At 38.9% G+C, this 26,571-nt stretch overlaps 1 protein-coding gene across 3 annotated transcripts; it reads left to right on the forward strand.

Annotated features, from left to right (window-relative positions):
* Positions 1-10: 10 nt before the first annotated feature.
* adam11 (ADAM metallopeptidase domain 11) lies at positions 11-26,293 on the forward strand. Of its 3 annotated transcripts, XM_079657631.1 has the most exons (27): positions 12-644; positions 890-1,035; positions 3,783-3,859; positions 4,379-4,445; positions 9,152-9,234; positions 10,022-10,079; positions 11,346-11,409; positions 12,316-12,455; positions 13,552-13,626; positions 13,775-13,846; positions 15,242-15,408; positions 15,692-15,776; positions 17,187-17,277; positions 17,755-17,806; positions 18,142-18,241; positions 18,487-18,558; positions 18,656-18,748; positions 18,871-18,951; positions 19,064-19,114; positions 19,645-19,708; positions 19,879-19,984; positions 20,165-20,284; positions 21,253-21,421; positions 21,518-21,629; positions 22,277-22,367; positions 23,378-23,395; positions 24,327-24,469. In XM_079657631.1, exons 1-27 carry the CDS (start codon positions 587-589, stop codon positions 24,334-24,336), a joined length of 2,322 nt encoding a protein of 773 aa, XP_079513757.1. In that variant the 5' UTR covers positions 12-586; the 3' UTR covers positions 24,337-24,469. The 3 variants fall into 3 exon arrangements, with proteins under 3 accessions (XP_079513755.1, XP_079513757.1, XP_079513756.1); XM_079657629.1 differs by lacking the exon at positions 22,277-22,367 and having other exon boundaries at positions 11-644; positions 24,327-26,293; XM_079657630.1 differs by lacking the exon at positions 24,327-24,469 and having other exon boundaries at positions 23,378-23,552.
* Positions 26,294-26,571: the final 278 nt, after the last annotated feature.

The following is a 26,571-nucleotide window of genomic DNA, read 5'->3' on the forward strand; positions in this document are numbered from 1 at the left end:
TGTTAATTTGTATGATATTATTATAAATCACCACCTCTAATGCATTTAAAATGTGTTTCTCTTTAGAAGCTGTTATTTCCCTGAAAACATCTATCCAAATGTGACTGGTTGATTTCATATTTATAGCTCCTATCAGGGGTTACCCTAGGCCTAGGGTCCCCGAACCTGAGTTTTGAGCCCATCAAGTGTTATCAAAGAGCGTGGGCGTGGGCCCGTCAAAACCCACGTGCTCCTTGTTACCAGGTCCAAGACTCGCGCAGCCTCACTGCTTCAATCAATCTTAGTATCATTTATCGTTAGACCGATAGGCAGGAGTGTGATTCCCGCTTTGAGGCTCCGTGACACCGAGACACACCATGCTGCTGCAGCCGAGCAGAGGAGCCTCGTCCGGGGGCTTTTAACTCGCTACAGGCGGGAAGAGGCGGTGAGAGATGCGGTCACTGCGTTCAAAGGAACCCCGCTGTTGTGTTTGTCTTCACTGTCAACAACACTGTCAACATCAGACCTGCTGCAGTTGCGCCCTCGGCTACTATCAGTTCATTTAACGGCGCTGCACCGAGGAAATCCCCGGGACTATGAGAGCATCATGCTCGCTGTGAGCTGCTTGCTGTTCGCTGCAGCGTGTGCACGGTGCGCCGTGGCAGGTAAGACCTTTTTTATATCATGTAATTGAGTAGTTTGTCACAAGCAACCAGTTATACGTGGTTAAAAAAAACAACATGAGAAATATACGTTTTATGTCTCGTATCGCATCCGTTCAATTTCATGCATCGTGTAATTGCATTGGTGTCAACGAGCAGCTGACCAGCAGCTTTTGAATTCTGCAGAAATTAGGCATATTGCATTCGCATCCGTCGACAATCACTTTTTTATCATGTGTCATCTGCAGGTCTGGGTGGAAGTCTGGAGGGAAGACTGCCGCCTGCAGAAGAGGTTGTTCAGCCCAAGCGGCTCCTGCTTCAGATCCACTCCCAGGATGAGCTGCTCCACAGCCGCCTGGACACCCGGGTCAACAACTCCACAGCCGGAGGGCAGGTGAGCTTTCTCTGCACCTGTGGCTGGTTTTTACATTCAGACACAATCACATGTTTATTATTATTCCCCTTCATTCAATCTCAGCTTCACCATTTTCTCATCAGTAGTGCTTGAGGACAAATGTTGAACAACATCGCCAAATGGTGTTTCTTATACAGAAGAAGGGCTGAGTTCTTTGAGACAAAACAAGAAGTTGAATATCATAGAAAGTCTGTTGACACATTTGAATCATGAATAATTTCAGTATAATGTCACAGAGATGCATTCCTCTTATTGAGATACAAATCCCTATATTCATGCTGTAGCCTACAGACATAATTTCTGTTTTGACATGTTTTAGTAATTATTTTTGCCATTCAGGTATTTCATTTTTTTCTTTATCAAATTTGTATAGCTTTTACTATAGCATTCAAAATACTATTGTGATATCTATAGATCTATGGGCTGTTTGAATTTAATTTTCATTTAATTTAAGAGGCACTGGATTATTTAAATGATATCATTATGTATTAGTAACATGATATGAATATGTCTTTCTTTAAATATATTATAACCTTAAAATAAAACAATATCAGGGAACATTACAGTAGTGGGAACACATTACATAAATAGATAACATGCTCTTATTATGTTTTTAAAATCTAGGAAAATGATGTACCTTTAGTCCTCAACTGCTCTGTGTCCCAACCTGAGTCACCCTTGTTAGTCCTCCTTTGGGGTCATGTGTCTGTCACTCCCCACACCCTGTGACACCCCCCACATGATACCCCGGCCATAACGGGGCAGAAAAAAACTCAGCCCACCCCCCCCTCATCTAGCTGCCTCCTCCTTTCCAGTCCATTAGATTATATTTCACACTTCTACCTGCCCTCTCTCGTTACCTTCACTATAAACGCTGTCAGTCAGTTGCAGGCTGTCAGTGGATATGACACAGCTCCGACCTTCAGCCACCCTCTGAGGGTGGCATGCTGTCTCATGAACTCTCTTTTGGAGATTATAGACGCCCATTGGAAGAAGTATTAATGCCGACATATTACAATATGCAAAATGATATATGTGGTAGAACCAGGATTCAGAGTTGCTCTACTAGTTGTAAACTACACATTTAAAAGCAAAAATAAACATACCATGATGTGCAAAACTTGACACAGCATGTATGTTAACACATTTAAATTATATTTAGATATACATTTAAGATGTAGTTTTTAACTGATACAATCTCTCAGTGCAATATCAGTCTTTATATATATAGTATATATTAATACAGGAGCATTTAGGAGTTTTAAAATACAGATGCTTCCCAAAATTGGTAACTTGTTGCCAGCAAGTTCACAATCTCAACTTCAAAAGGACATTAAAAAAATACTATAAGAAAAAATATAATTGGATGTTTTTCTTTCAACTGAGATAAACGAGGACCTGACATTTAATTAATTTCTCATGGTTAATAATCCATTATGTTCAGTGGTTAAAATGCCGAAAAATTATGTCAACTGCCCATTGTAAATGACTAAAGCCTATATAATGCTTTAATCCTATCCACAGGAATTAGTATACACTCAGACTTGAGAAGATGGCAAATATTTAGTGATCAAACTAATTGTTAAAAAAAAAATTGTCTATCAACTCTATAATTCAGTGTCTGAGATGGTGTCCAAATGGGATATTTTGTATTGGATGTAAAAATAATAAATCACTGTACAGTATAAATCTCCACAGTCTTAACTCCGATGCAGCTTTCTTATCTCTACTCACAGGCTGTGGGCTTTTTATTGTACAGTATATGGACCCAGTGGAGGTTTAGATTGATGCTAAGTGGTTTGCAGAGAGTGCATGGCAATACTAATGAGACCTGCCTGATGGGAGCCACCACAGAGCTCTGTCTCTAACGTGCACGAGGCTCACCTTGGAGCAAGGTTACACTGAGCCCCAACACTCAGTGTAATCCTAAAAAGCCTCGGGGATGGATGAGACTCTCTCCACTTCAAGGAGAGGCTACCAAAATAGGACATCCCATTATTATATGTCTTTGTTGCTTGTGTCTCTATGCATACTTACTGTTAATAACTGAATTCCTTACATCCATCAGATCCCTGCTCCACCCTCTCTTTTTCTTATTCTGTCACATTTTCTGCCTGAAAACATGAAATACTTGACAAATTAGTGAGTCATTTGTTTGAGTCAACGTCTGGGACCCCAACCATACATGGATTTGAATAAGAGAAGCATTTTTAAAAAAAATAGAAATACACTTCAGACTATAAAGCACTTATTTTTTGCACATCACTCAAAGTCTTAATCTTTTGCTTATCCACCTCCCATGCAGAAAGCGCTATGACACATAAACTAGAAACTGAAGCCTATATGAATGCATGACCTTGATGGTGGTTTGGATGTGTTAGGCAGGAGATACAAATGTTTCCTCTATTTGATGAAAATGATTGGACAACGAAATTATAATGCTGCTCAAAGCTGAGGTAGTGATCATTTCATATGATGTGATTGTGTATATACTGCACAGTATGTAGTGTTAATAGGGGAAACCGCTTAACGAACTAGAAATTGGGTAAAAAGGCCCTTGATTTCTGAGGTGTGCCAACCCAAAAACATTAACAGACAAACATAATACATCAAATTCAGTTTTTTGAAAAATGTTGTTGCTACTTTGATCAGTATTTGTACATTCAATCAACTAAGTTACTTTTTCCCCCATCCCCTTTACTCTCCTCCCTCCACCCCTCCCTCAGCCCGTCCATCTGGCCCAGAGCAGCTTCTTGGTGAAGGCCTTCGGCACTTCATTCATCCTTGACCTGGAACTCAACCAGTAAGTTGCTTCATGCTTGCAAAGCATTCACACGTCCACACCCCACTGTGTTTAATGGTTTGTTTACAGCACACACTGACATGAAGATACTTGCATAGAAAGTTTAAAGCACCACCTATCTTTCCTTACCCGTTTGTCCCGCCCACTTTTTTTACTGTATGTCTTGTGCGTTTGCATTATAAGGACTGGCTGCTTGCCAAATGTATACCTCCCCCTTTTCTCTCTTGCTCTAATGGACTGTATTTCTGTAATACCTTTCACTGGCTTTCCGAACACTTAGAATAAATGAATCTTGAGACCCTTTGGTTATAATCAGACATTTGTTGATCTAGATTCAGTCAAGTCATAATGTCTGGCTAGAAATGTTATTCTGTTAAATAGCACTCCAGAATAATGACCCAAAATGGCAGTTAACAGTCAGTGCTGCAATCTTGCTTTTCCAAATAAGCATTGAATTCAGGTTCAAACTAAATGTTAGAATGATTATTGCTCTTCTCCCTTTTTTTTCCTTCTCTCCAGCAACCTGCTTTCTACTGACTATGTGGAGCGTCACTATGGCGAGGATGGAAAGCTGTCTGAAAATATGGTAAGCCATTTTTATAGAAATTGTTCAACATTTTGGGATATACACTTCCTGTCTGAGACTTGAGAAAAAATCTTTACTACTCTCACATTGATTTTTAAGTAGAGTTGCAATATTGAATCAACTATGTGATTATTCAATGGACATACAAATAATCGCCTGCTGATTTTTGTGATGCAAAAAGGACAGAATATTCTGCTTCAGCCTCTCCAATATGGACATTTTCTGCTCTCTGTATTTGTATATATTCAGATAAAAGTCAAACTTTTCCATTAAATAAACTCTTGATAAATAATGCCATCCTCATTTTAATCAGAATTTAAAATGCATTTCCATCACAGACTATTTGATTTGTGCCAATGCATAAAGGTTTATTTAATTGTAATATTAACGTAACTTGTTTCCAGGGATTAATGTTTCCAATGGGTGTATTTCCCCTGAGAGAAGTTAAACAGAATCAATATTGAATACTTTAGGCAGATAATCCTAGAAATGGCAAATGTGTTTGAATGTGTCGAGGCAAGTAAACGTTTGTGAAGTTGGTTTGTTAAAGTGACTGTTAGCTCATCTGTTTTGCTGTATACTCTGTTTTCTTACATCAGTTAAAACATCATAAATCGTTGGCATCCATAAACAGCTGTCTGGTTGCATTGCACACAGATTTTTGATGTCCTCTCCGTTGTGCATTATACATTTGATCAAACAGCCTTATACCAATGTTATAATTTCTTTAGAGTCAAGAACATCTGATAGACGGCCTCTTTCTGTCTGTATCCTGTCTATATTTTAGTCTTTCTCTCCCTGTTCCTGCCCCTCTATCTCTGTCTCTCTTTCACTGTCTTTGTCTCGGCGACCACCTGACCAATCACTAGATGGTTGCCATGGCTTCCAGCAGTCAGCAGCGGCAGCAGCAGTGTTGGTCCATGTTGTCGTGTCGTGAGGGGAATTCAAATCATGTACATTTCTAGAAGCATGAACAGCAAATCTCTCAACCACCATTGTACCGACTTTTGTAAAACAATAATCCCAATATCCAAGGTCTGTGTACATTATGTAAATGATAAATTATGAAATGTATCAAATGAAATAATGTCCAACATATATTTAGAATATTTTGGAGCAAAATTATAAAACAAAAGTTATGTTGACACATTCTAAATAAATGAATTCTTAGAATATTTGTCCCATGAATTAGTAATGTTGATGGGAGTCTAACACTCAGTGAGCATTGAACACGTTTTTAGACCATAATGCAGCATTCTTCCACAGTACAGTAAATGTGTTCAGTGTCTTTTGTTTACCCACCATATATCACAGAGTTTATGCTTCAACTGTAATGGCCCGCTTGGTATATTGTCAAAGTCTCTTATGATCCATTTGAAAGGATCCTCCTCAAATCATTTTCAAATATTGATAATTGTGTTGACCTCAGATATGCAATGTCTAATGGCCTTCATTTGTTTACAATAATATGTATTTTGCCACTGAAAATAATAAAGTAGGATTTCTCATGTTTGGGGAAATGTGCAAAATACCTTTTGAGAATAATAGTAGCTCAAGAGCTGATCCTTGGGGAACACCATGTGGTACTTGCATGTTTTGAGAGTGGCAGCCCATTAGTCTGATAGTTCTGTATTGGGAAGTATTTTAAAGTTTTAGATACAATATTTACTCAATGATGACTCTTGCTCGCAGTATAAAAGGCATTCCAAAAAAGAGGAGTATGTTACAAATTAATAAATTAAAACCAAATGCTGTAGATTTTTCTATTTACAAAAGTCATAACTATACTGAATTGGTGGGACATTTAGATGAATACGGTAGGGTTAATTGTGGTCTATAGTTTATCAAATGTAGAAATAGCTTATATGGGCATTTAATTATCTGCATGCTACACTTTAGGTAGCTCCCTCCCCCTCCAACACCATTTCAATCTAATTTTATTTTATTTTTATTGACGTGACAATAAATTCCTCCTGCCTTTTGTGTGTCACTTTTTGTATTGGTCCCTGCAGTGTAGATCCATATTATTGCATAGAGCTGGTGACTGGTTCACTTGGATTGAATCTAAATGACACAGAGGATATATTGCATTAGAGATGAGGATGGGCTTGAATAGATAGAAGCTGTTTTATATATTAATGTTCTTCTGAGTTTTTTAGAAATGTGTAATAATGTCGATCCCTCGGAATTGTTGATGAAAACCCAATTGAAAGGAGGATTTTGTTTTTCTGTTTAATTTATTTAAATCTCTTATATCCTTAGCAAAATGTGGCTTTATTTGATGTGAAAGTTGACATGTATCTTGTTGTCACTGAGGACGTCAAACAGTCTTATTTATAATTGTGTACCATCTAGTCTTCCTCTCACTTTACATTAACTCCCATTGTTTCAGTCCTCTGCTCCTCTCAGCTCAACAATGCTGAGTCAAAGTCCAGGCATCGAGTTAACTCCAGCTTTTATAACTCACTTTGTTTCTTATGTCACATTTAATCCTCGTCCCTCCAGGACAGAACTGCCTATACGCCTCTATTTGTAGTAGAGTCACACTTCTATACTGCTGACTTGTCCTTGCCCTACCAGCACTGATGATATCTCATGTTTAATCCATGCTTTCTCATGAAACATGGTTTCTTTGTATGTGCGCGTGGCCATTATTTGAGCCCCATACATCAAGCACTTACAGCAAGCGTGTGTCTGCTGTTAGACAATTTGATTTCCTCCATTTAGCCTTGTAATCCGACCTTTTTATTTATTTATTATCTTGGCCCTGACTAAGTGCTGTGGGCTGTCTCATTATTCGGTATAAATGATTAAAGTCCCTTTTTTCTCAACAACTTAGCTGCCACTGAATCTAAATAAGCTAGATACAAGTAGGTATTCTTTTTGGTTAATTGTCAGAATGTGGCTTCTTAGCCTTAAACTAATCCCTGAAATGATCAAGTGTTGTAACTTCTCTTTTTTATTACAACTTAATCATTGCCTGCACATTATTTTAAATGTTTTCTTGCTCGTAATACATATTTGTGTGGATGCATTGCTCGTGATCTCTAAACCAAAATATTTAAAATCAGGAATTCTGATTTAATTTCTGACAAACTGAAACTACACTAGCCGAGTTGATTGTAGTTATATTGATGCAGAAACATTTGGGAGCCTATATCTGTTTTGATTTACATCCAATACTTAAGCAAATGCTTATATTTTGTAAGTGGAAGCTTCAACCCTTAGTGTTGTTTTGTGGAACTAGTGGACAAGGAATTTAAGCCTATAATGGTTTGCAATGTTCAACAGCTTCCTTGCTATAACCAGATCAGTGTAAAACACCTAAACAAAAAAAAGCATCAACATCACCCTCCCCCAAATTTAATCAAAATTGAAACCAGCACTTTGTGTCCTTGGAGACATCATGTTTGACAGACGGACAGACTCTGTTTCATTTGAAGCTCCCCCACGCTGGACTCCCAGCGGGTAAGGGATGAAAAAAGCCTTTGATTTTAGCTTGAAGCGGACAAATACAGTACAGTAGCCCATTTTAGATCCAGTGAGGAAGCCTTGCACAATAGCAGGTGAAGTCGTATTTGTAATGGGAAATATTTTCTGATGGGTTCCTACTTCATTTGACAAGACGTCAAAGACATTTTTCAGGCTCGGACTAAAGGTTGACCAAGCATAAAGGGCAGCAGCTCCACGTTGCCTCTTTTCTTTTGGGTCCAGAAGCCGTGCCCGACAACAGCAGGCTCAGGTGGCAGACATGACTTATTGGGGTTTGTTACAAACACCTGAAACCGACTCTCTCTTCCACACACACACACCACTCGACACAAACAGCATGTGACTGTAATCTCCATCCATTTATAGGCAGACCGCCTGATTATCCAAGAACACTATCCTTAGTGTAATACTGTCTGTCAACGGTTTTTTATTTCTCACACATTTATCATGCACATGTTGCTTGAATGAGCAAGTCTCCTCTCAGATTGTCGTAATCTGATCATTCCTGTACTGTGAGAGGCAGCGTGGAAACACTATCATCAAATCATGATCGTCCAGGCGAAACCTTTTAGGGGATTATGAATAATCAGGTGACGGTAGCTGGAAGCCAGGTGTAAAGTTAGGCTACCCATTACAAATTAAGTTATCGAGAGGAGGAAAACATTTTGCAAAGTGGGCTTCTCACCCTATATGCTCCAGGACTGTCAGATCATAGTAAATCATTTCATAGATAAATAAAGATAATGTAGATGTAAAATGAAAAAACGATTTAATTAGAAACGGTGTTAAAACATTATAGGGAGGTTTTTGATGTCCAGTTACAAGTCATTATCAACTTATACATTTTAACCACTCATTACATTAAAACATTGATACCAATGCCAAGTTTCTCCCATTTTGCCACTATAATTCTTACACTTGAATTTTCTCCACATCACTAAAACAGACACAATTTAGACCTAGAGCTTTTCCTTGTTGAAACTCAAACTTGGCTGCAGTTTTGTAGGTGTAGGTTTCCCAGAGTCTTTCAGGAGTCACTGATATCTTACAGTTGACCCACCAGTTCAGCTGACAGTCAACACCTGCCCTCTTTGTATTTAGGGGCTGAAAGATCAGAAACAGTGAGGGGATCACAGTCCGTTTTCTTTTCTGACATATGAGGTGATTTCTAGTGGATGATCACTGTCTCAATGTTCCTTATGGTTTGTTTCCAGGGAGGAGAGCACTGCTACTACCATGGCCGTGTGCGGGGGCTGCCGGGCTCCTGGGCCGCACTGTCCACCTGCCACGGCCTGCGGTGAGTCCAACGCAAATGTGGTCACTTCACCACAATTCCACATTAAAAAGTGTTGTGTTATTATGTGATTCACATGTTCTGTATTGCTGTAAATCCCCCCCCAAAACACAGTACTTCTGCTACGTTAAGTCAAGTGGAAAATCCATGCCAGCCCAGTTTTCAGTTCAGAAGAAAATGACACAAAGAATATCAATGAATATTTCATTTTTTTTCAAGTGAATCATTTACTGTCGAGCCTTTTTGATCACAATATTAATTCCAGCTGGAGCCATCAGTTGCTTATCTTAGTTTATTGTAAAGACTGGAAGCAGGGAAACGGCTATCTTGGCTCTGTCAAACTAAATCCACCTACTGGCATCTCTAAAGCTCAATAATTAATACATACAAACTGCCAAATAGCTTGGTACATATCATATCTCTTTCACAATAACACATTTACATTTTTACTCAGTTTTTGCACAGATTAAACAAACAAGATGTGAGCTGCTACACTAATTTAGTCACCTTTGTAAATCCCCAGGCTATTTTGTTTCCAGTCTGTGTGCTACGCTACAAGGCTGTTAGTTTCTTGTTTACTGTAAAGACTTGAGGCACGTGAACATATTATCCCAACTCTTTTTTAAATACTCAAACATATTTAACCTACGGCAGAGCTTAACCATTCCGAAAAGCTTTAATTACATAAAAAAACATGTACTGCTGGAGGCCATATTTAAAGCACATCAACACATACGGACACAAACTAGCCCTAACAAACTAATATGCTGCTGTATTTTGTGTTTTTCAGGGGAATGTTTTCTAATGGGAACTTCTCATACGGGATTGAACCTGTTGGCAGTGGAGAGGTGAGTCAGGTTTTTAGCAGGAGAAACCCGTCGGGGGGGGTGGGGGGAATCAACTAGTCGAATTAGTAGTAAACACACACATATGAATTTGGCATTAAACCAACGTTGCAACAATCTTGTGTGAATAAATAAAATATCGCAGCCCTGGCACTAATCGTTCAAACTCAACAACACACTGTTAAAAGTCGCCCACAGGCTCAATTTCTTTTTCCCTCTCCATGACTTAGCATCAGTTGAGACAGTGTCACTCTATCTCTAAGCTGCTGTATGGAAAGTATTGAGTTGACACGCAATCCACCACCTCTGAAACACATCTCCTGTCTCATATCTGAGGGAGACGTCATCTCACAGAGAAATGATGGACAAAAACAAAAGTGGCTTTTTGGATCTTTTCAAAATACTGAGATTTGATTTTTAAATAGATCTTGTATTAAAAAGAAATGGGTGTATAACAGACGGATGAATGGGAGGAGGAGAAAGGGTTTAGAGTGGGAGAGGCTGAGCTTTTTTCCATTAAGGCCCACAGTAATAGAAGTACAGCTCAATTCCATATACTCGAGAGATGGATCGATAGCCTCCCAGCTCATCTTGAAAACCGTTCTCTCCCCTCTTTCTCTCCCCTCTCTCTCTCTGAGAGGGGTTATTTTCATAAAGTATTTATCCCGAGCTCAAGTGTGCCACAGTGTCCACTAGTTTAATTGCCATTATGACAGCCCAGTGATTAATTAATTATGCATCAGAGCACTTCTCTCCCTGTTGATCCATCTCTAGCTCAGAGGACGCAGCAGCGCTTTCTCACCCCGAGAAGCCGTGGATTTGAGTCCAGGTTGAAGTTATTTCAAGGCTTATATAAAGTTGTCACCATAATATGATCAACTCTACATTTTATAATTTACAATTTTCCCCTCTTTTGACCATAATTGGTTAAGATTTCCTTGTGACCCAATCCACCATCAGTTGCTCTGACTTAAATAGTTTTGGCTTGAGGTGAAGTTTGACTTAGTATAACTCTTAACTTATTATTATTTACCTTGCAGTATGTGAGACTGTGTATGCAGGACCTGTTTGGCATTGAAGATTCAGTTTGCCAAACAATGTTCTGAGCAAGCGGCTCAGAAAAGTTCTGACATAAAACTCTATACTCAGCGACAACATAACTTTGGTTTTATACTTGCAGAAAAAAGGCTTACTCATTCTTCTATCCTCTTTCTCCGTTTGTTTCTCCATCTGTCACTGTCTGTTATCATTTCCCCGGACGCCCTTCAGGAGCACAGTGACCACATTGTGTATCGGATGCCCGACATTGACCTCTTCCCACCTCCCTGTCCAGGTAGGCCCGTTTTACCAAGAAGCTCCACAATGAAACTCCTCTCAGTTACTTTCCCCTGTAACAAAGTATTTCAGCCCTTCCTGATGCATTAAAAGTTTGATAGAAACAAAATCCCTTTACCTGGTCTGCCCTTCTTAAGCCTTTTTGACAAGATACCTGCTGTAATACAAATTATAGACATGTCAAACTGATTAGATTTTGATAAGAGTTTGTGATGTGAGGCAGCTTCGGTGTGTTATTTGTTGTCAAAAAATTAGATTTGATCAAACCTGGCAGGATGCATCTTGTCAACGATAAGCCCACAGGCTGTTTTGGGACAACATGTTCAGCCTCGTTCTTCGACATTGGATCGTTTAACCGAATGTTCTGTAACACAAGTCTGTTTATTTGATGGCTGTTCTCTCATACACACACGCACAGACAGACAGACAGACAGACAGACAGACAGACAGACAGACAGACAGACAGACAGACAGACAGACAGACAGACAGACAGACAGACAGACAGACAGACAGACAGACAGACAGACAGACAGACAGACTCCTCCTCGGGTTGTCCAGCTGCCCTCCTCGCCCTTGCTTAACGTCTCATTTGGCTGCCTTTTCTTTGCCTCTCCTCTTTGTCCCTGACACTATCTGCCTTTCTGGATGCCCCCCCCCCTCCCCCCACTCCTCCTTCCTGTTACCCAACCCCTGCTTTTCCTCTTAGCCTGCTTCCTCACCCCATCTCTTTCCATTTGGCCAGTTATACTCTCCCCTTTCCCTTCTCTCTCCTCCTCTCGCTGCGTGATATTGATTTTTCGACAGATCAGTGGACTAAAATACATGGTTACATCCATCTCTGGACTGATGACCAGCCACTTTTCCATCTCATTGACTCTGCATGTGTGTGTGTGTGTTTCCCAGGATGCTCTGTGAACAGCACTAAGCCCGGGGGGCAGACAGACGGCCACAAAGCCCGAAACGAGGAACTGAAGGATGGAGACCATGTGGCTGAAGAGGAGAAGCCTGTCTTTACAGGCGGCCTGCGACGCTCAAAAAGACAAGTCAGTTTTCATACTATGAGTCTCTTTCTCCTGAGACACACACACACACACACACACACACACACACACACACACACACACACACACACACACACACACACACACACACACACACACACACACACACACACACACACACACACACACACACACACACACACTTGAACGCACACAGACAGCCCAACGCCAGAAACACGTGGCATGCATTTCAAGTGTCACCATGAGGGAAACATCAGGGTTGAGAAATGCAAACACTATTAATATTTCACAGATGAAGCTGTCAGTCTGTGTGGATGAAGCCAAATGTCCACACGCATGCTGATAGCCTCTCTCAGCTTTCATGCTAATATGTTGAAAAAAATAAAGTAGTAGTGTTGTACGCCTGAAGGAGCTTTCTGAAATCTCAGGGGATGCTCCTTTGTTAATTTTGGATTTGGCTTGTACTACAAACTTCAAACCGAGTACTTGCAGTACTAAGTCGGTGTGTAAGGTTTTAAAGGTGTGGGTTTTCCCAGGCATGATCTTTCTAACTTTCATTTTCACCTTTTGACCCTAAACATCAACATTAGTGGTTTCAATTAAGACATTTATGTATTTATGTATGTCTGTTCACTTCTCACTGACATATTACATTTGCTGGGATCAGTAGAAACACCTGGATTTTGAACTGTGTACCAGTAAGCACCTTTGAATCAAAATGTGTCACTTATCACAAAATAAATATGACCTAAATAATATTTTCTTTATATTTTTCACTGCCACTTCTCTAGTCTTTTTGGGCTTTCAAAGTTGTGTTTTATTACTTGTTAGACTCCTGAAGTATTTGGATATGAAGATCCAGAGCAATGTTCTCTCTAATGAAAGAATGATTGTTGCTTTCCAAGTTGTGTTTCCCTCTCAAGGACAAAGACTAGAGTTTCACCAGCATCAGCGCTTGTGTGTGTCTCTTTGTGTGTGTGAGTAATTCAGTAAAACCTGCTGGGTTTGTGTGTGTGTGTTGGCATTGTGTTTGTGTGTGTCTGTTTGTCCTGTGTGAAGGTGATTATGACAGCGGACTCAGAAGTCTGACTGTGTGGATTTCTTTCGCCCCCTCCAGGCGAGGAGAGGCCCGCGCACCGTCCAGACTGAGACCAAGTACATCGAGCTGATGGTGGTGAACGACCATGAGCTGGTACGTGTGAAGCCTATATTACCTTATCTCTGTAGCTGCTGAATGAAAGCAATTATAAGAAGTGAGCGTGACTCTTATTAAAAAAGGATTTTAATCAGCTCATTAGACTTTGTAATCAGTATTAAAGTGTTTCTCCTCTCCTTGTAAGTTTGTGCAGCTTCGACGGTCAACCACTCAGACGAAGAACTTTGCCAAAGCGGTGGTGAACATGGCCGACGCAGTGAGTGGAAATATTGTTAATTTGACTATGAGCTTTCTCTTCAAATCATCCTTTTGTCTTTAAACCATGTTATCCCTTCGTAGGCAGTCTATTCTAGGAAGTCTCCAGAGATTAATCAGGAAAGTTGCCAAATGTCTGAGTGTTTCTTCCTGCTGATGAAACCTTCCTCAGTGAGAGAACTGCCATCCCTTATTTCAACTTTTAACATCTACTTTAATGCCATATATTTGCTATCATCTCTTGAGGTCTTCATAACCTTTCACAGGGGCTTTTTATAAGAGTCATTTCAAGCCCCGTAATGTTGCATTAACATGAGCTACAGACAAATCACCTCATACATAACATAACTAAAGACCAAACATGAATTAGAAACATACATAAAGAATGACATTGCCCATCTTTCTTGTGGTTAGATGTTCTTAAAAAGGCACCAAACCAAAAGCAACTACACCCTTTTAGTTCCAAAATAGTTAAGTATGTTCAGTGTTAAGTCTTCTTGTTGGGTTATCTACCCTTTTTGCCGTAAAATATACCCATAAAAAGCTTTATCTTGATATATGTAACACATTTCCCCCCACCTCTAGAAAATAAATATAGAAATAAATAAACGTTTAACCAGGATAGATATAAATAGTTCCAGTGTCTCAGTCTACTCCTTTTAAGAAATGGAAAATCTTTGCTGTAATACAGCGACATGTTGAGGCTTTACCTAAAAACCCTGAGCTGTTAGCGACGTGTTTAATTACCTTTATAAGATAGGGCTGATCGGACATGATTACTTTCCATAAAAAGCAGGTGAAGTGCAAAAAATAAAAAAACTCCCTCTGTGTCGTCTACTGTAACGCTCGCACGGGAAACTCTTCAGACCTAGTGATGCTGGTTTCCATGACAACCGACTGCTGGCTGCTTTCTCCCACTCAAACAACTCTCTCCGTCATCTACAACATGTAACTCTCACTTAACCCCGAAGACCTGATTTCTTTTTATCCATCTAACAGGTTGTTAAGAGCAGTGCAGTTTGTTCTTAGCGTAGGGCTTGAATCTAACATCTTATATAATCTCAACAGTTATATTTATTCTTTATCACAATAAAACCAACATTTAAAATAAAGACAGTTGGCTAAACCCTTTTAGTCATTTTATTGCTGTTTTTGGGTCATTTTAAATGCTCTTATAACATCTGCACCAAGTTCCCATGAAACTCTTTTGCTTTGTTCCATATTTCACAAATGTTTTGTTTCTTATTTATTTGATAAAAGGATTTATTTTGTTTTGTCATTAGTTTCTGTTCTAATCCGTTTAAGCTTTAGTTCTTTGGAGGTACGATGGCAAACATCAAGAGAAAGGCTTTTTTCTGGTGGTTTTTTGTTGTTGTTAATTTGTACATGTTTCCAGATCTACAAGGACCAGCTCAACACTCGCATCATTCTGGTGGCCATGGAAACCTGGTCTTCTGAAAACAGGATCTCCGTGGGCGACGATGCCCTGCTCACCCTGCGAGACTTCATGAAGTACAGGAAGGAGAGCATCAAGGAGCGCTCCGACGCCGTGCACCTCTTCTCGTGGGTTCACTCTCCTTATTTGAGATACTGGTGTTGTTGTCGTCCTACTTCATCTTCTACTTTCTCTCATTATTTCCTGCTGCTTAATTTTCTTAATTTGGTCTTTTTCTTTATTCTTCCCCCTCTTCCCTGTATTCTTCTTTTTCTTTTCTGTATTCATCTTGCCTATTCATATGAAATGCGTATTAGTAGCGTGAGATTTCTGTCTGAAGGAGTTTGTCACTTATTGGTATTATTATTTTTTGTATGAATGTTTCTTATGAATATCTCGTCTTCCCTACAGTGGCAGGACGTTCATGAGCACCCGCAGTGAGGCGGCCTACATCGGGGGAATCTGCTCTTTAACTCGAGGTGGAGGCATCAATGAGGTGAGATTTGTGTCCCTAACACTGTTTATATTGATTTAAGATACAAATCATGGTAGTTGTCCAATGAACCTAATACAAATGGTTTATCAACCCTCCTGTTGTGTTCGTTTGAATCGTTTCCCCCCCATTACTTTGGTGTTCCCGGTCAAATTTGACCTGTCCCGTTTTAAATACTCTTACATTAACAAAAAAAACATGAATCAACACCACATTTAATTTAACACTTTTTCATACTGTAAACAATGTATCAGACTACTGCTATACACGAACAACTGCAGTAAATATACAAAGAATACACAATGAACATTTATTTTTGTGATGTAATAAACATTTATTGTAAAGGGAAAAAAAAGCATTCAAAAACAGAGACCAAATTCTGATCAAAAAGTTGACTAAACCACCCAAAATTAAATGAATGTGGTGATCAGCAATTTCACAAGTTCAAATGTCTACTGTGGAGGATATCGTAAAGCCTCGATGCAACCAAATGTAAATCACAAAAAGTTATGAGCGATGAAAGTAGTACCTCGCTCAGATTTGACCTGAACACAACAGGAGGGTTAAGCAGCAGTGACTCGGGTATAACTCATGACACTGCACTTTAATATCTTTAATATTATTTACAGTTGTGATTGAGTAGTTTTAGAAGCAGGTAGCATGATTGCTGCACAGGAAGGTTAACTGAGTTAATACTGGGTGCTCTTCATCTTAAAGGTGTTGCAAAGATTATATCCTGCAAAAAAGACATTGAAGAAATATACAATTCAAATTGAATATTGATGAACGTTCTGTGATATTTATTACAATGACATTTTATAGCCCTTATCCAAAAAAAGCATAATTTATATATTATTTTTGCAGAGTGAAGAAATTAGTATTGGGCAACACAGCAGGATATGTAAGGCTTCCCCTATAAATAACATCTGATGAAACATCTAATGGAAAAGCCACAAGCCCTTAGAATCAACTGAAATATGACATATTCATAAATATTCCTTTATTGGCTCCATAGGCGTTTCCCAGAGATTCAGTCAACATTTGATTTCCTTTACACACCAAACTAAAATAGTTATGGCAAATATATGATGTGAAGTTAATGCTTATTATTTGCTCCATCATAGTGTGTTAATGCCGGTTATCTGTGTTCATTTGCAGATAGTACATTTATAACCCTCACCTGTTGCCAATTAGCACCAGGTTTTCTTTTGTCATACAAAATAATGGATATCATTTTTCAGCTGTTATTTTAAGATGTTTATATTTAGTTTACTCTATTTACTGTCCCTCATGTGTCCAATGTAATATGTGTGGTCTTATAGGGTCACGTGTTTAAAGTAACAAATAGTTCAAATGAGTGTCTGACTCAGGTAGAGTTATTATCTTTAACTGTGTGTATGTGTGTGCCTTCAGTATGGCGGCGTTGGCCCCATGGCCATCACACTGAGTCAGAGTCTGGGCCAGAACATCGGCATGCTGAGAAACAAAGAGCGACTCGCTGCAGGTTAGACATACACGTGCATGCAGACACTGGTTGAGATCTTCATAGGGGGACAATCTCTTTTGACATGGATCAGCGACACCTAACATACTCTTGTTTTTCCTATTTATTATGGTTTCCTCCCATTTTATTTAAGCTAACTAAAGCCGTTTCATCTTAAATCTGTCTCTTACAAATACCCGTTGTTTTTTTTTACCAAACTCAAGTAGTTTCCTTGTTCAAATCAAAACCTTCATAATGGCTTCTAATGTTTTTTTATCTTTAAATGTGTTGTTCTTTTAATGTATTTTAAACTGCACACGTGAAGTGTTTTTGAGTTCCTCTTAAAAGCTCTGTAATTATAATGTATCATATTAAAAGTATTATTGTTAGCTTTGTGTGCTGATAGTTTTAAATAACACTCCACCTCTGCTGTAATAACAGCTCCCTCTCGTGGGGAGATCTCAGAGTTGCTTGATGATATTTGTTGTGTGTGTCCAGGAGACTGCCGGTGTCCCGACCCGTGGCTTGGCTGCATTATGGAGGACACAGGGTATTCACCTTTTATTTTCCTACATTAAGAAATCTTTCTCAGGTGAAACAGGAGTCTGTGAAAACAAAAACAGATATTTCCACACTAATTTACTTGTATTTGTTGTTAATTATGTATCTGTAAAGCAGCTAGCATCGTTAGGGTTGGGGGTGATTTCTTTATTTGAGGAATATCTAATGTACTAAATGAATCTTTATCTGGGTGAAATATCAAAAGCATTTTAGTTGATAGGTCCATTCAGATTTTCTGAAGGGTTCAGGCAGTGTTGCAAATTCTGTTGCAAACAAATCTAACAATATTGATTTATTTGTCTTTGTTTGAATTGTATCAAAAAGCTACTACCTACCCAGGAAGTTCTCTCGCTGCAGTATCGACGAGTACCTGCGTTTCCTCCAGCTGGGAGGAGGCAGCTGTCTCTTCAACAAGCCCAACAAGGTGAGAGGTGATCAGCCATCACTGCCTGGGGAGTTTAATCACATTCACTTTGTTTATATCACATGATAAACAATCAAAGCAAGTCTAAAGACCACATCACTAAAACCTTTTCAGTACATCAGTACACGCAACACATTTTGTCTGTGAATAAATTAAGATGAAATAGTTTGAAATGTATTTGTGTTGTCTGTTTGAAAGATATGTATCAGTGGAATTGACTTTACATATATGTCCCCCCCCTGTAGTTGTTTGACCCACCAGAGTGTGGGAATGGATATGTGGAGATGGGAGAGGAGTGTGACTGTGGATCACTAGTGGTGAGCACATTTCACTTTACTCATATCTCACTGCTTGTGTTACACACAAAGACACAATCGATCTAAAGATGTACTATTAACCCTCTCTGAACCATAGGAGTGTGCACGGAGTGGCGCCAACTGCTGTAAGAAGTGCACGCTTACCCACAATGCCATGTGCAGTAATGGGCTCTGTTGCAGGGACTGCAGGGTGAGCTGCCTTAATACATCACATCATCTTCATAGTTTGTTGCTGTTTCTTAAGGCTCTGACTAATTATTTATATTTCATTTGTCTTTTCCATTCGTCTTCTTCTATGGTTGTTTGGGACAGTACGAGCTGAGAGGGGTGACGTGCCGTGACGCTGTAAACAACTGTGACATCCCTGAGACTTGCATGGGAGACACCAGCCAGGTAAATGTCTCATTATACATTTATAAAGATGCTTTAATAATCTTTTGAAACTTGTATGTTTGAAAATAATAATAAATAAGATGCTTATAGAATGTAATGTCATCTCTTGCAGTGTCCTCATAACGTCCACAAACTAGATGGCTACACGTGTGATGCTGGACAGGTGAAATCAAGCTATTGTTTTATGTTTTTGGTTGCTTTTTTAATTTAAACTTCGTCCTCACTAAGCACATTTAGGTGCTTTTAACATTTGACTTCACTGTATGGCATACATTTAGGCATGGGAGTTTTTTCAGTTCAATCTCAGTTCAATAATATACTGTGTAGAAAAACCATTAAAACATATATTTTGATCCGTCAAACATTATAGAATTATAGTAAATCATGGTGTTTTTAACAATCTAGAGCCTGCCATGTCTGCTCTACAAAGTGTCTGATGCAATACATCCTAATAACTGTTGTTACTGATCTTTGATATGATAAGGTTTTTGTAAAATAAATAAACCAAAGTGACACTGTGTAACCCTCTAAAATCTGTAAATATTGGATGGTTATGACTAAGATTGATCTTTGGTTAAATTATATTAATAGATTAATGTATGTTTTTTCCTTTTTAAGGAAATAAAAGCAACTTTTACAACAAGGCACAAAGGTTATTAAAAAAATGTTTCTCTTTTTGTCTGTCTTCTCCAGGGCCGTTGTTATGGAGGCCGCTGTAAGACCAGAGATGGACAGTGCAGGAATCTGTGGGGCTACAGTAGGTTTTCATTGGATATTATTAAGCTTACATTCTCCAGGTTGCATGGCCCTCTGATAGTTTAAGCAGGCTCACATGTTTGAATCTATTACTTGTTCTGAGTAACAATTACAGCAAGGCTATGGGATGTTCTGATAAAAGTGAAAGACTCTTCTGTTCTCTCTGCTCAGACTCAGCGGACAGGTTCTGCTATGAGAAGCTGAACTCTGATGGCACAGAGAAAGGAAACTGTGGGCCGGACTCCAGCGGTCAGGGATGGGTTCAGTGCAACAAGCAGTGAGTGAACAGCATGGCTTCAGAAAATACACTTTATTCTGGCAAACACACAGAAGTGCCAGAAACAACATGGTTGGATTGAGGATGCCTGTTTTTTGGTTTTATAGAATTCCTTGAGTCTTTAAATGTGGAGCCTTTAGTCAGTTTTAAATCATTGACCTTCTTCTTTGCCTCCATCAGAGACGTCCTGTGTGGTCTGCTGCTGTGCACCAACCTGACGGACAGGCCGAGGTTTGGTGAGCTGCAGGGGAGGCTCACCAGTCTGACCATCCACCACCAGAACAGATACATGGACTGCAGGTGAGGCAGCTTCTCTCTGGCAGCTCGGTTGATGAACAATTGGAGGATTAAAAAATACAGTCGGTCGGCCGCTTCATTTACATGTTTTCTTCAAATGTCTTCAATTTTAGCAACATGACATTCAGTTCACCTAAGTCTTTTATTAAATGTTACTTTTATTGTGATTCTATTATGCACTGGTGTATTATTTCTTTTATATTTGTTACTCTTATTTTGGATTATCAAAGTTCCGTTTTATTTTAATTGACCTTATCTTAATCTGGATTCACTATGTGCAGGGAAGATGATGATTATTTTGTTGTGGACCTTGCACTTTTCTTTCTGGTAGTAACAAAGAGATTGACAGACACTTACAAATGTGTAAAACAAATCATCCAAATGAGGAGGATGGTAACAAAAAAGAACACATAAAGAAAGCACTGATACACCTGATACACTTTTGATACAAATAGTAATTTTAGTCAAAAACAAAAGACTTATGATAGTTGGCCGCTTAATCTAAATGTTCTTCAAATGTCTTCAATCTGAGAAATATAACTTGTAGTTCACTTAAGTCTTTTATTACATTTATTGTGATTTTTATTTCTTAAATATTTTACTCTTGTTTTGGCATAAAATACTTTTGGATTATTACATTTCTGTTTTATTTTAACTGACTTTATCTTAATCTGGATTCACTACATGCAGGAAATATGATGATGATGATGATGATGATGATGATGATGATGATGATGATGATGTGCTGGACCTTGAACTTTTTGTTTTGGTAGTAACAAAGAAAGTGACAGACACTTAAAAATGTGTAAAACAAATCATCCAAATCAAGGTTTGGAACAAAAAAGAACACATAAAGAAAGCACTGATGTCGGAACAATGATTCATCCTGGAACTGAACCCAACGCCTTTGATATAAATAGCTATTTTAGTCAAAAACCAAAGACTGATGATTGTGACCCTCTGACTTTCAGGGGCGGCCATGCGGTGCTGGATGACGGCCTGGATATGGGTTACGTGGAGGACGGGACGCCATGCGGGCCCAACATGATGTGTTTGGAGCGCCGCTGCCTCCCCGTCACCACCTTCAACCTCAGCACCTGCCCCGGCTCCTCTGTGTCACACATCTGCTCCCACCACGGGGTGAGTCTGACTGAGTTCTGCTGGTGGGAACTACTTCTTGTGTTTAGTAAACAAGATAAGCTTTTAAATGCCTGCACTTCCCCTCCCTGTTTGCAGACTTGCAGCAACGAGGTGAGGTGTATCTGTGATGCCGACCACACCGGGAAGGACTGCAGCGTGTTCGACCCGATTCCCATCCCCACCCCGCCTGAGGGCCCCGTGTACAAAGGTACATTTAACTACACCGAGCAGTTTACCTGTAATGTGCTTTTACCAGTGCAGATACTGTGGCTCCTCACCCCAGTGGAAAAAAAGAAACTTATTAACAAAACAAAAGTAATTTCTCTCCTCATTAATCCAGAAAATAAAGCAAAAGTTGTCATCAAAGGATGGTCTTAAAAACTGCGACCTGCGTCCCGAAACAACTAAAAGTCATTTTATTTTTTGTAACTTAGACTATTAAAATATATAATAATAAATAAAGTAAACACATTTGTTACATGTCATTATCAACAAATAATCTAAGAACAATCAAATTGAATTTTACCGAAACGTTAGTCATAGATTTATTTATATATTGCTTTAAAATAAAAAAAAGTGTAATAAAAGATAAATATGTTTTGTTGTTTATTGGTGTCCATACTTCAATATCTTGTCTCACTCTTGCATGTACCCAAAGTCCACTTTCACTAATTCATACAGAATACTACAAGTAGTTTTTGTTAATAATAATACATAAATAAATAATTACAGCACTGATAATTAGAAATAGAAGACTAAAGGATATGTCTGTCTATTTTTTGGTATTGAGCACACTCACATTATTATTTGTTTTCCTATGTTCCCCCTCACACGTTGACCCCTTCACCCCCACAGGTCCCAGTGGCACCAATATCATAATAGGTTCGGTCGCAGGTGCGATTCTGGTGGCAGCGATAGTCCTGGGGGGGACTGGCTGGGGATTTAAGTAAGAGTTCTGGCATGCCTCTATCTGTTTGTGCCTGCTGTGTTTCTCTGTCAGCTAACACACACTGCTGAATGCTCCTCTGCTTGTTGTCTGATCCATCCTCACAACCAGAGACCATGTGGGATTATTGTTAATGCTGGTGGACCAATTCTGAATTATCCTACTTCGAAACCTGCCTTTTTCTCTCTGGCTAGTAAACTCTTTAACGACATTCTCATCCTGACATGGCATGATTGACCACTTTGATTAATGTGTGATTTTTTTTTTTTAAATGTTCTAAAAGTATAAGAGGTTAATCCTCATCTCTGTTTTAGGGTAGCATTTTAAGGCTACATAGATGCTTCTTGTATACTTGAATCTCTAACCAAAGGGTGGTTGGTAGAGTTGAATTGTGGGAAATGTAGGCACCAGATTCTGACAGGTTTGACTGTTTTGGAGGAAGAATGCGCGGAATAATGAAGAACACCTCTATACTTTCAAATCTCTCCTTTGCGATTCTGACCGTGCTGTAGGAGTGCAATGTGAAATCAGTTGAATGAACTATGCAGATTCTTACAAACCCCCCCCAAACAAATAGCTCTATAATCTCTTTCCATGTTCCTCTCCGCACGACTGGATCTTCTTTCTGGATCTTCTTTCTGGATTTTGTTTATTCACACTCGACATGCTGCCTTGCCTCATGATAGCTTTGCTGTGGCATGCCTGCAGAATGTAAAGAGACTAAATGCTTGTCTGCGACTGTCATCATTTGCATTCATCTCATGAGTAACATTGAAGCATCGCAAGATAGATTGTACAGTTGCAATTTGTTTCTAGACTTTCGGGATAACAAATATGTCTCTTTTGATGCTTTGCATTTAAAGCCTTGGGTTCATTGCATGTTTTTTTTACATATTTTTCTCTGCTGCTCGCACACATTACAGTTCAGTTGAATATCTGTCTTTATCTACTTCACTTGTCTTTTCTTTGTCTGCTCCTCCCATCTTGTTCCTGCCACTCTGCGGATCCAGAAACAACCGAAGAGGAAGGTACGATGCCGCTTAACCGTCATGATTCTGAAAACATTTACTCACTGGTTCATTATGTCGACATAATGCTGTCTGTTTTTATAAGAATCCTCTCCTTTTTGATCTGCTGAGCACCTTCAAAGATGCATAGGCCCCCCCACACACACACACGCACGCACGCACGCACGCACGCACACACACGCACCTGCTTCAATGGCTTTATTTTTATCTTCAACTTTTAATCTAATAATTATGTGTATAGGGAGGTATGCAGCATGAACCAACGCCACATACATTTATGTAGCCTTTGGTTTGCATTATTCTCCCATAGATTTCAAAATACACAACAATTTATGCAATTTAATCATAATCCAAAAATCCTCTATTACTTATAATCTGTAATACCGGTTTGCTACAGTGAGTGTCCCCTTACTAATTTGGCTGCCTTTTTTTTAGAAGATAGCTGCAGTGGTGACTTTGTAATGTTGATTTCATATATTTCAATAATAAAAGGTGAATGCCTCTTTTAAGTTTTTGGTTTTGGTTATTTTTTAATGATTATCTATTACATGGTTTAGTTTATTTTCTTGATTCTTCTATCAACAGAAAAATGTGTCAACAATTATATTAGTCTGATTTAATGTCTTTTCTTTGCTAAATATTACATACATTTGACTTGTTTTTGGATACAACAAGATGTCACCTTGGGCTTAACAAATCCTGAGGGGTATTTTAAAATAGTTTCTGATATTTTGTATACAAAACAACTCAATGAAAAGAATAAGCTGGACACTCATATATAATGAAAAGAATCATTGGTTGTAGCTCTAATGAGATTTCTGCTATGTTTAAATGAATCTAAGCTGCCCTGTGTGTGCTATCAGATTCCTTACTGTTCTTCCTTCTCTTCCCCTCTTTTCCTCCTCTTTTCTTCTTTCTCTTCTCTTTCCAGAAATGCATGAGCCGTGTCTCTCTGCTGTCCTCTCTTCCTTACACTGTGTCCAGTCCGGCACGAGGAGACAAAACAAAGATGTCTTCCACTTACGATCCTTCAGACCTCTCCTGTTTCCTTTTCTGATTTCATTACCCCTGTCTCTGTTGGCTTCCTGAAAAGTCTCATTATTAATATTTCTAACCGAGCCCTGAGGACACGTTCCCACCGGATCTGGAAGACTGTCACTAAATATCTAGTCCCAAACATAGTCCGTATCTCCAGCCATTTCATTAGTTTTTTGCATTTCTACCCGGGACACACTCAACCCTTAACTGAAGTGTGTATACTCAACATCTTAAACTCCTCCTTCCTCTGGTTACAGCTGATCTTCTGCCACATTTACTTAAAGCAATTCCTAGTCGGGACTTTTTTTGGGAAGCTTTCCCTTTTAATACATATTTAACCTCATGAGGAAACATAGAACATTGAAGCTAAGATAAAAAAAAGAAAAGAAGACATTTTATCAGACCAGATGAGGGTTATTTTTGTATGCTAGGGGCTAGGCCATTCCTTAGTCATACTTGCTCCTTATGCTGCCTTCCATTATCCAACAGTAGTCCATACTAAATTAATGCTTCTACATAATATGCATTAATGTATGAATGTAGTTCAGGCCTGCTAGGAAGCTAGTTGTGTCTCTGCGCCGATGACATTTAATTAGATTTCGGTACACACCAAATGTTTTATCCCGCTGTATGATATGTGATCTCTATACAACCAAAATGCATAGAAGTATGCTGGTGCTGATGTACATAGTGTATCATAGGGTGGACTCTTTGAGACAGCAGTGACTCCCTGCCACTCTGAATGAAGCACAAGCTTGGAGAGAGAAGACTCTTCCCGCCGCTCAGCGTCAATCTGCTCATTTGGAAGATTCTGTCAGGGAAAGAGGATCTGAATTTTGCAGTTTTAAAGAAGTCTGAACTATAGGTTTCCAAAACTGGTGAATGCATGATCACGAAGGTTTCTTATTGCCTCTGAGAGATTGTAATTTATGACCTGGATCAGACTTCCAAGCTCTGATTTAACACAGGATGTCCCTCGATTCAACGTTTGTACATACATTATAAGGATGTGCATTTTAGCTGAGGTTATAAAGAAGAAATGAAAATATGCTTTATCTTTAAAGGGTGTCAGATAGTTAAATAGATCCATTAGATAAGCAATAAGTATATATTTCAAATAACGTATCAGAAGCATGTTCTCCCTTTAGGAGAAAGAGTCAGCAGCTTTTATGAGAATCACTCTGTTAATCCTCTCTGGAGAGTCTATATCAGGTTCACAAGATGTCCTCCTCTGGTTGTTGTTATAAAGAAGCTTTACTTCACTTAGTAACAACGAGGAACTGCGCATTCGCACAGCCGCCACAAGAGATGATCTGAGTTACACTGCCAGTACAGTAGCATTAAAGGAATATGTTGACCTTTTCTCTGCCTCTGAAATTAGAAACAATAAAAAAAAAGAAGCTTAATTACTTTCCTATATGAATCAAGTCAGTCAGAGAAATTCGTTTTTTTAAAAAGATGCTTTCCTTATTTTGACTGGTTAAAGAGGCTCAAAATGCAAATTGTCTCTGAATTTTAAAATGTCAACACTTTGATTTGACTTTAACTCCGTATAAATGCTGTATCAAATCAAATACTCAAGGACAGACTTTTACAGGTCACACTGTGTTTACCGCCATCACACATCAAAGGTGGACTCATCTAAGGATATTGGCGCTATATTCACAGTCAACGTCGTTCAGTCCCAGGGAGGTAACCAGTATTAGCTTATAATGTAAATACTTATATTATTGTATATTGAAATGCATATTAAAAGATATCTTACAAACAATGACTGTTACATTGGACGCATGTCTGTTTCAAGATGCAGCTTCAAGAATATATTACATTTTTCTTTTAATAAATACTCTTTGATGTATAGCAGCGGTTTTACTGTGGTGGTGAAGAGTTAACTTTCTTGTTCTTCTTCCTACTCGGTTAGCAGGTTGTATTTGTAAATATTTGTAAGTATTTGTCAGGGATGTTTAGGACTGGAAGCATGTTTCTGTATATGTGCCTCACACAGTTCACAGGTGTTGCATGCCTTGAATCACCATAACAATGTTCTAAACGTAATGTTTTAAACTTGGCTGGGTATTTAATCCTTGCAAGGCGCCATAAAAGTAAATACAGGCATGCATGCATTATACTACGGTCAT

This window comes from Notothenia rossii (assembly GCF_949606895.1).
Source record: "Notothenia rossii genome assembly, chromosome: 11".
Lineage (NCBI taxonomy): Eukaryota > Metazoa > Chordata > Actinopteri > Perciformes > Nototheniidae > Notothenia > Notothenia rossii.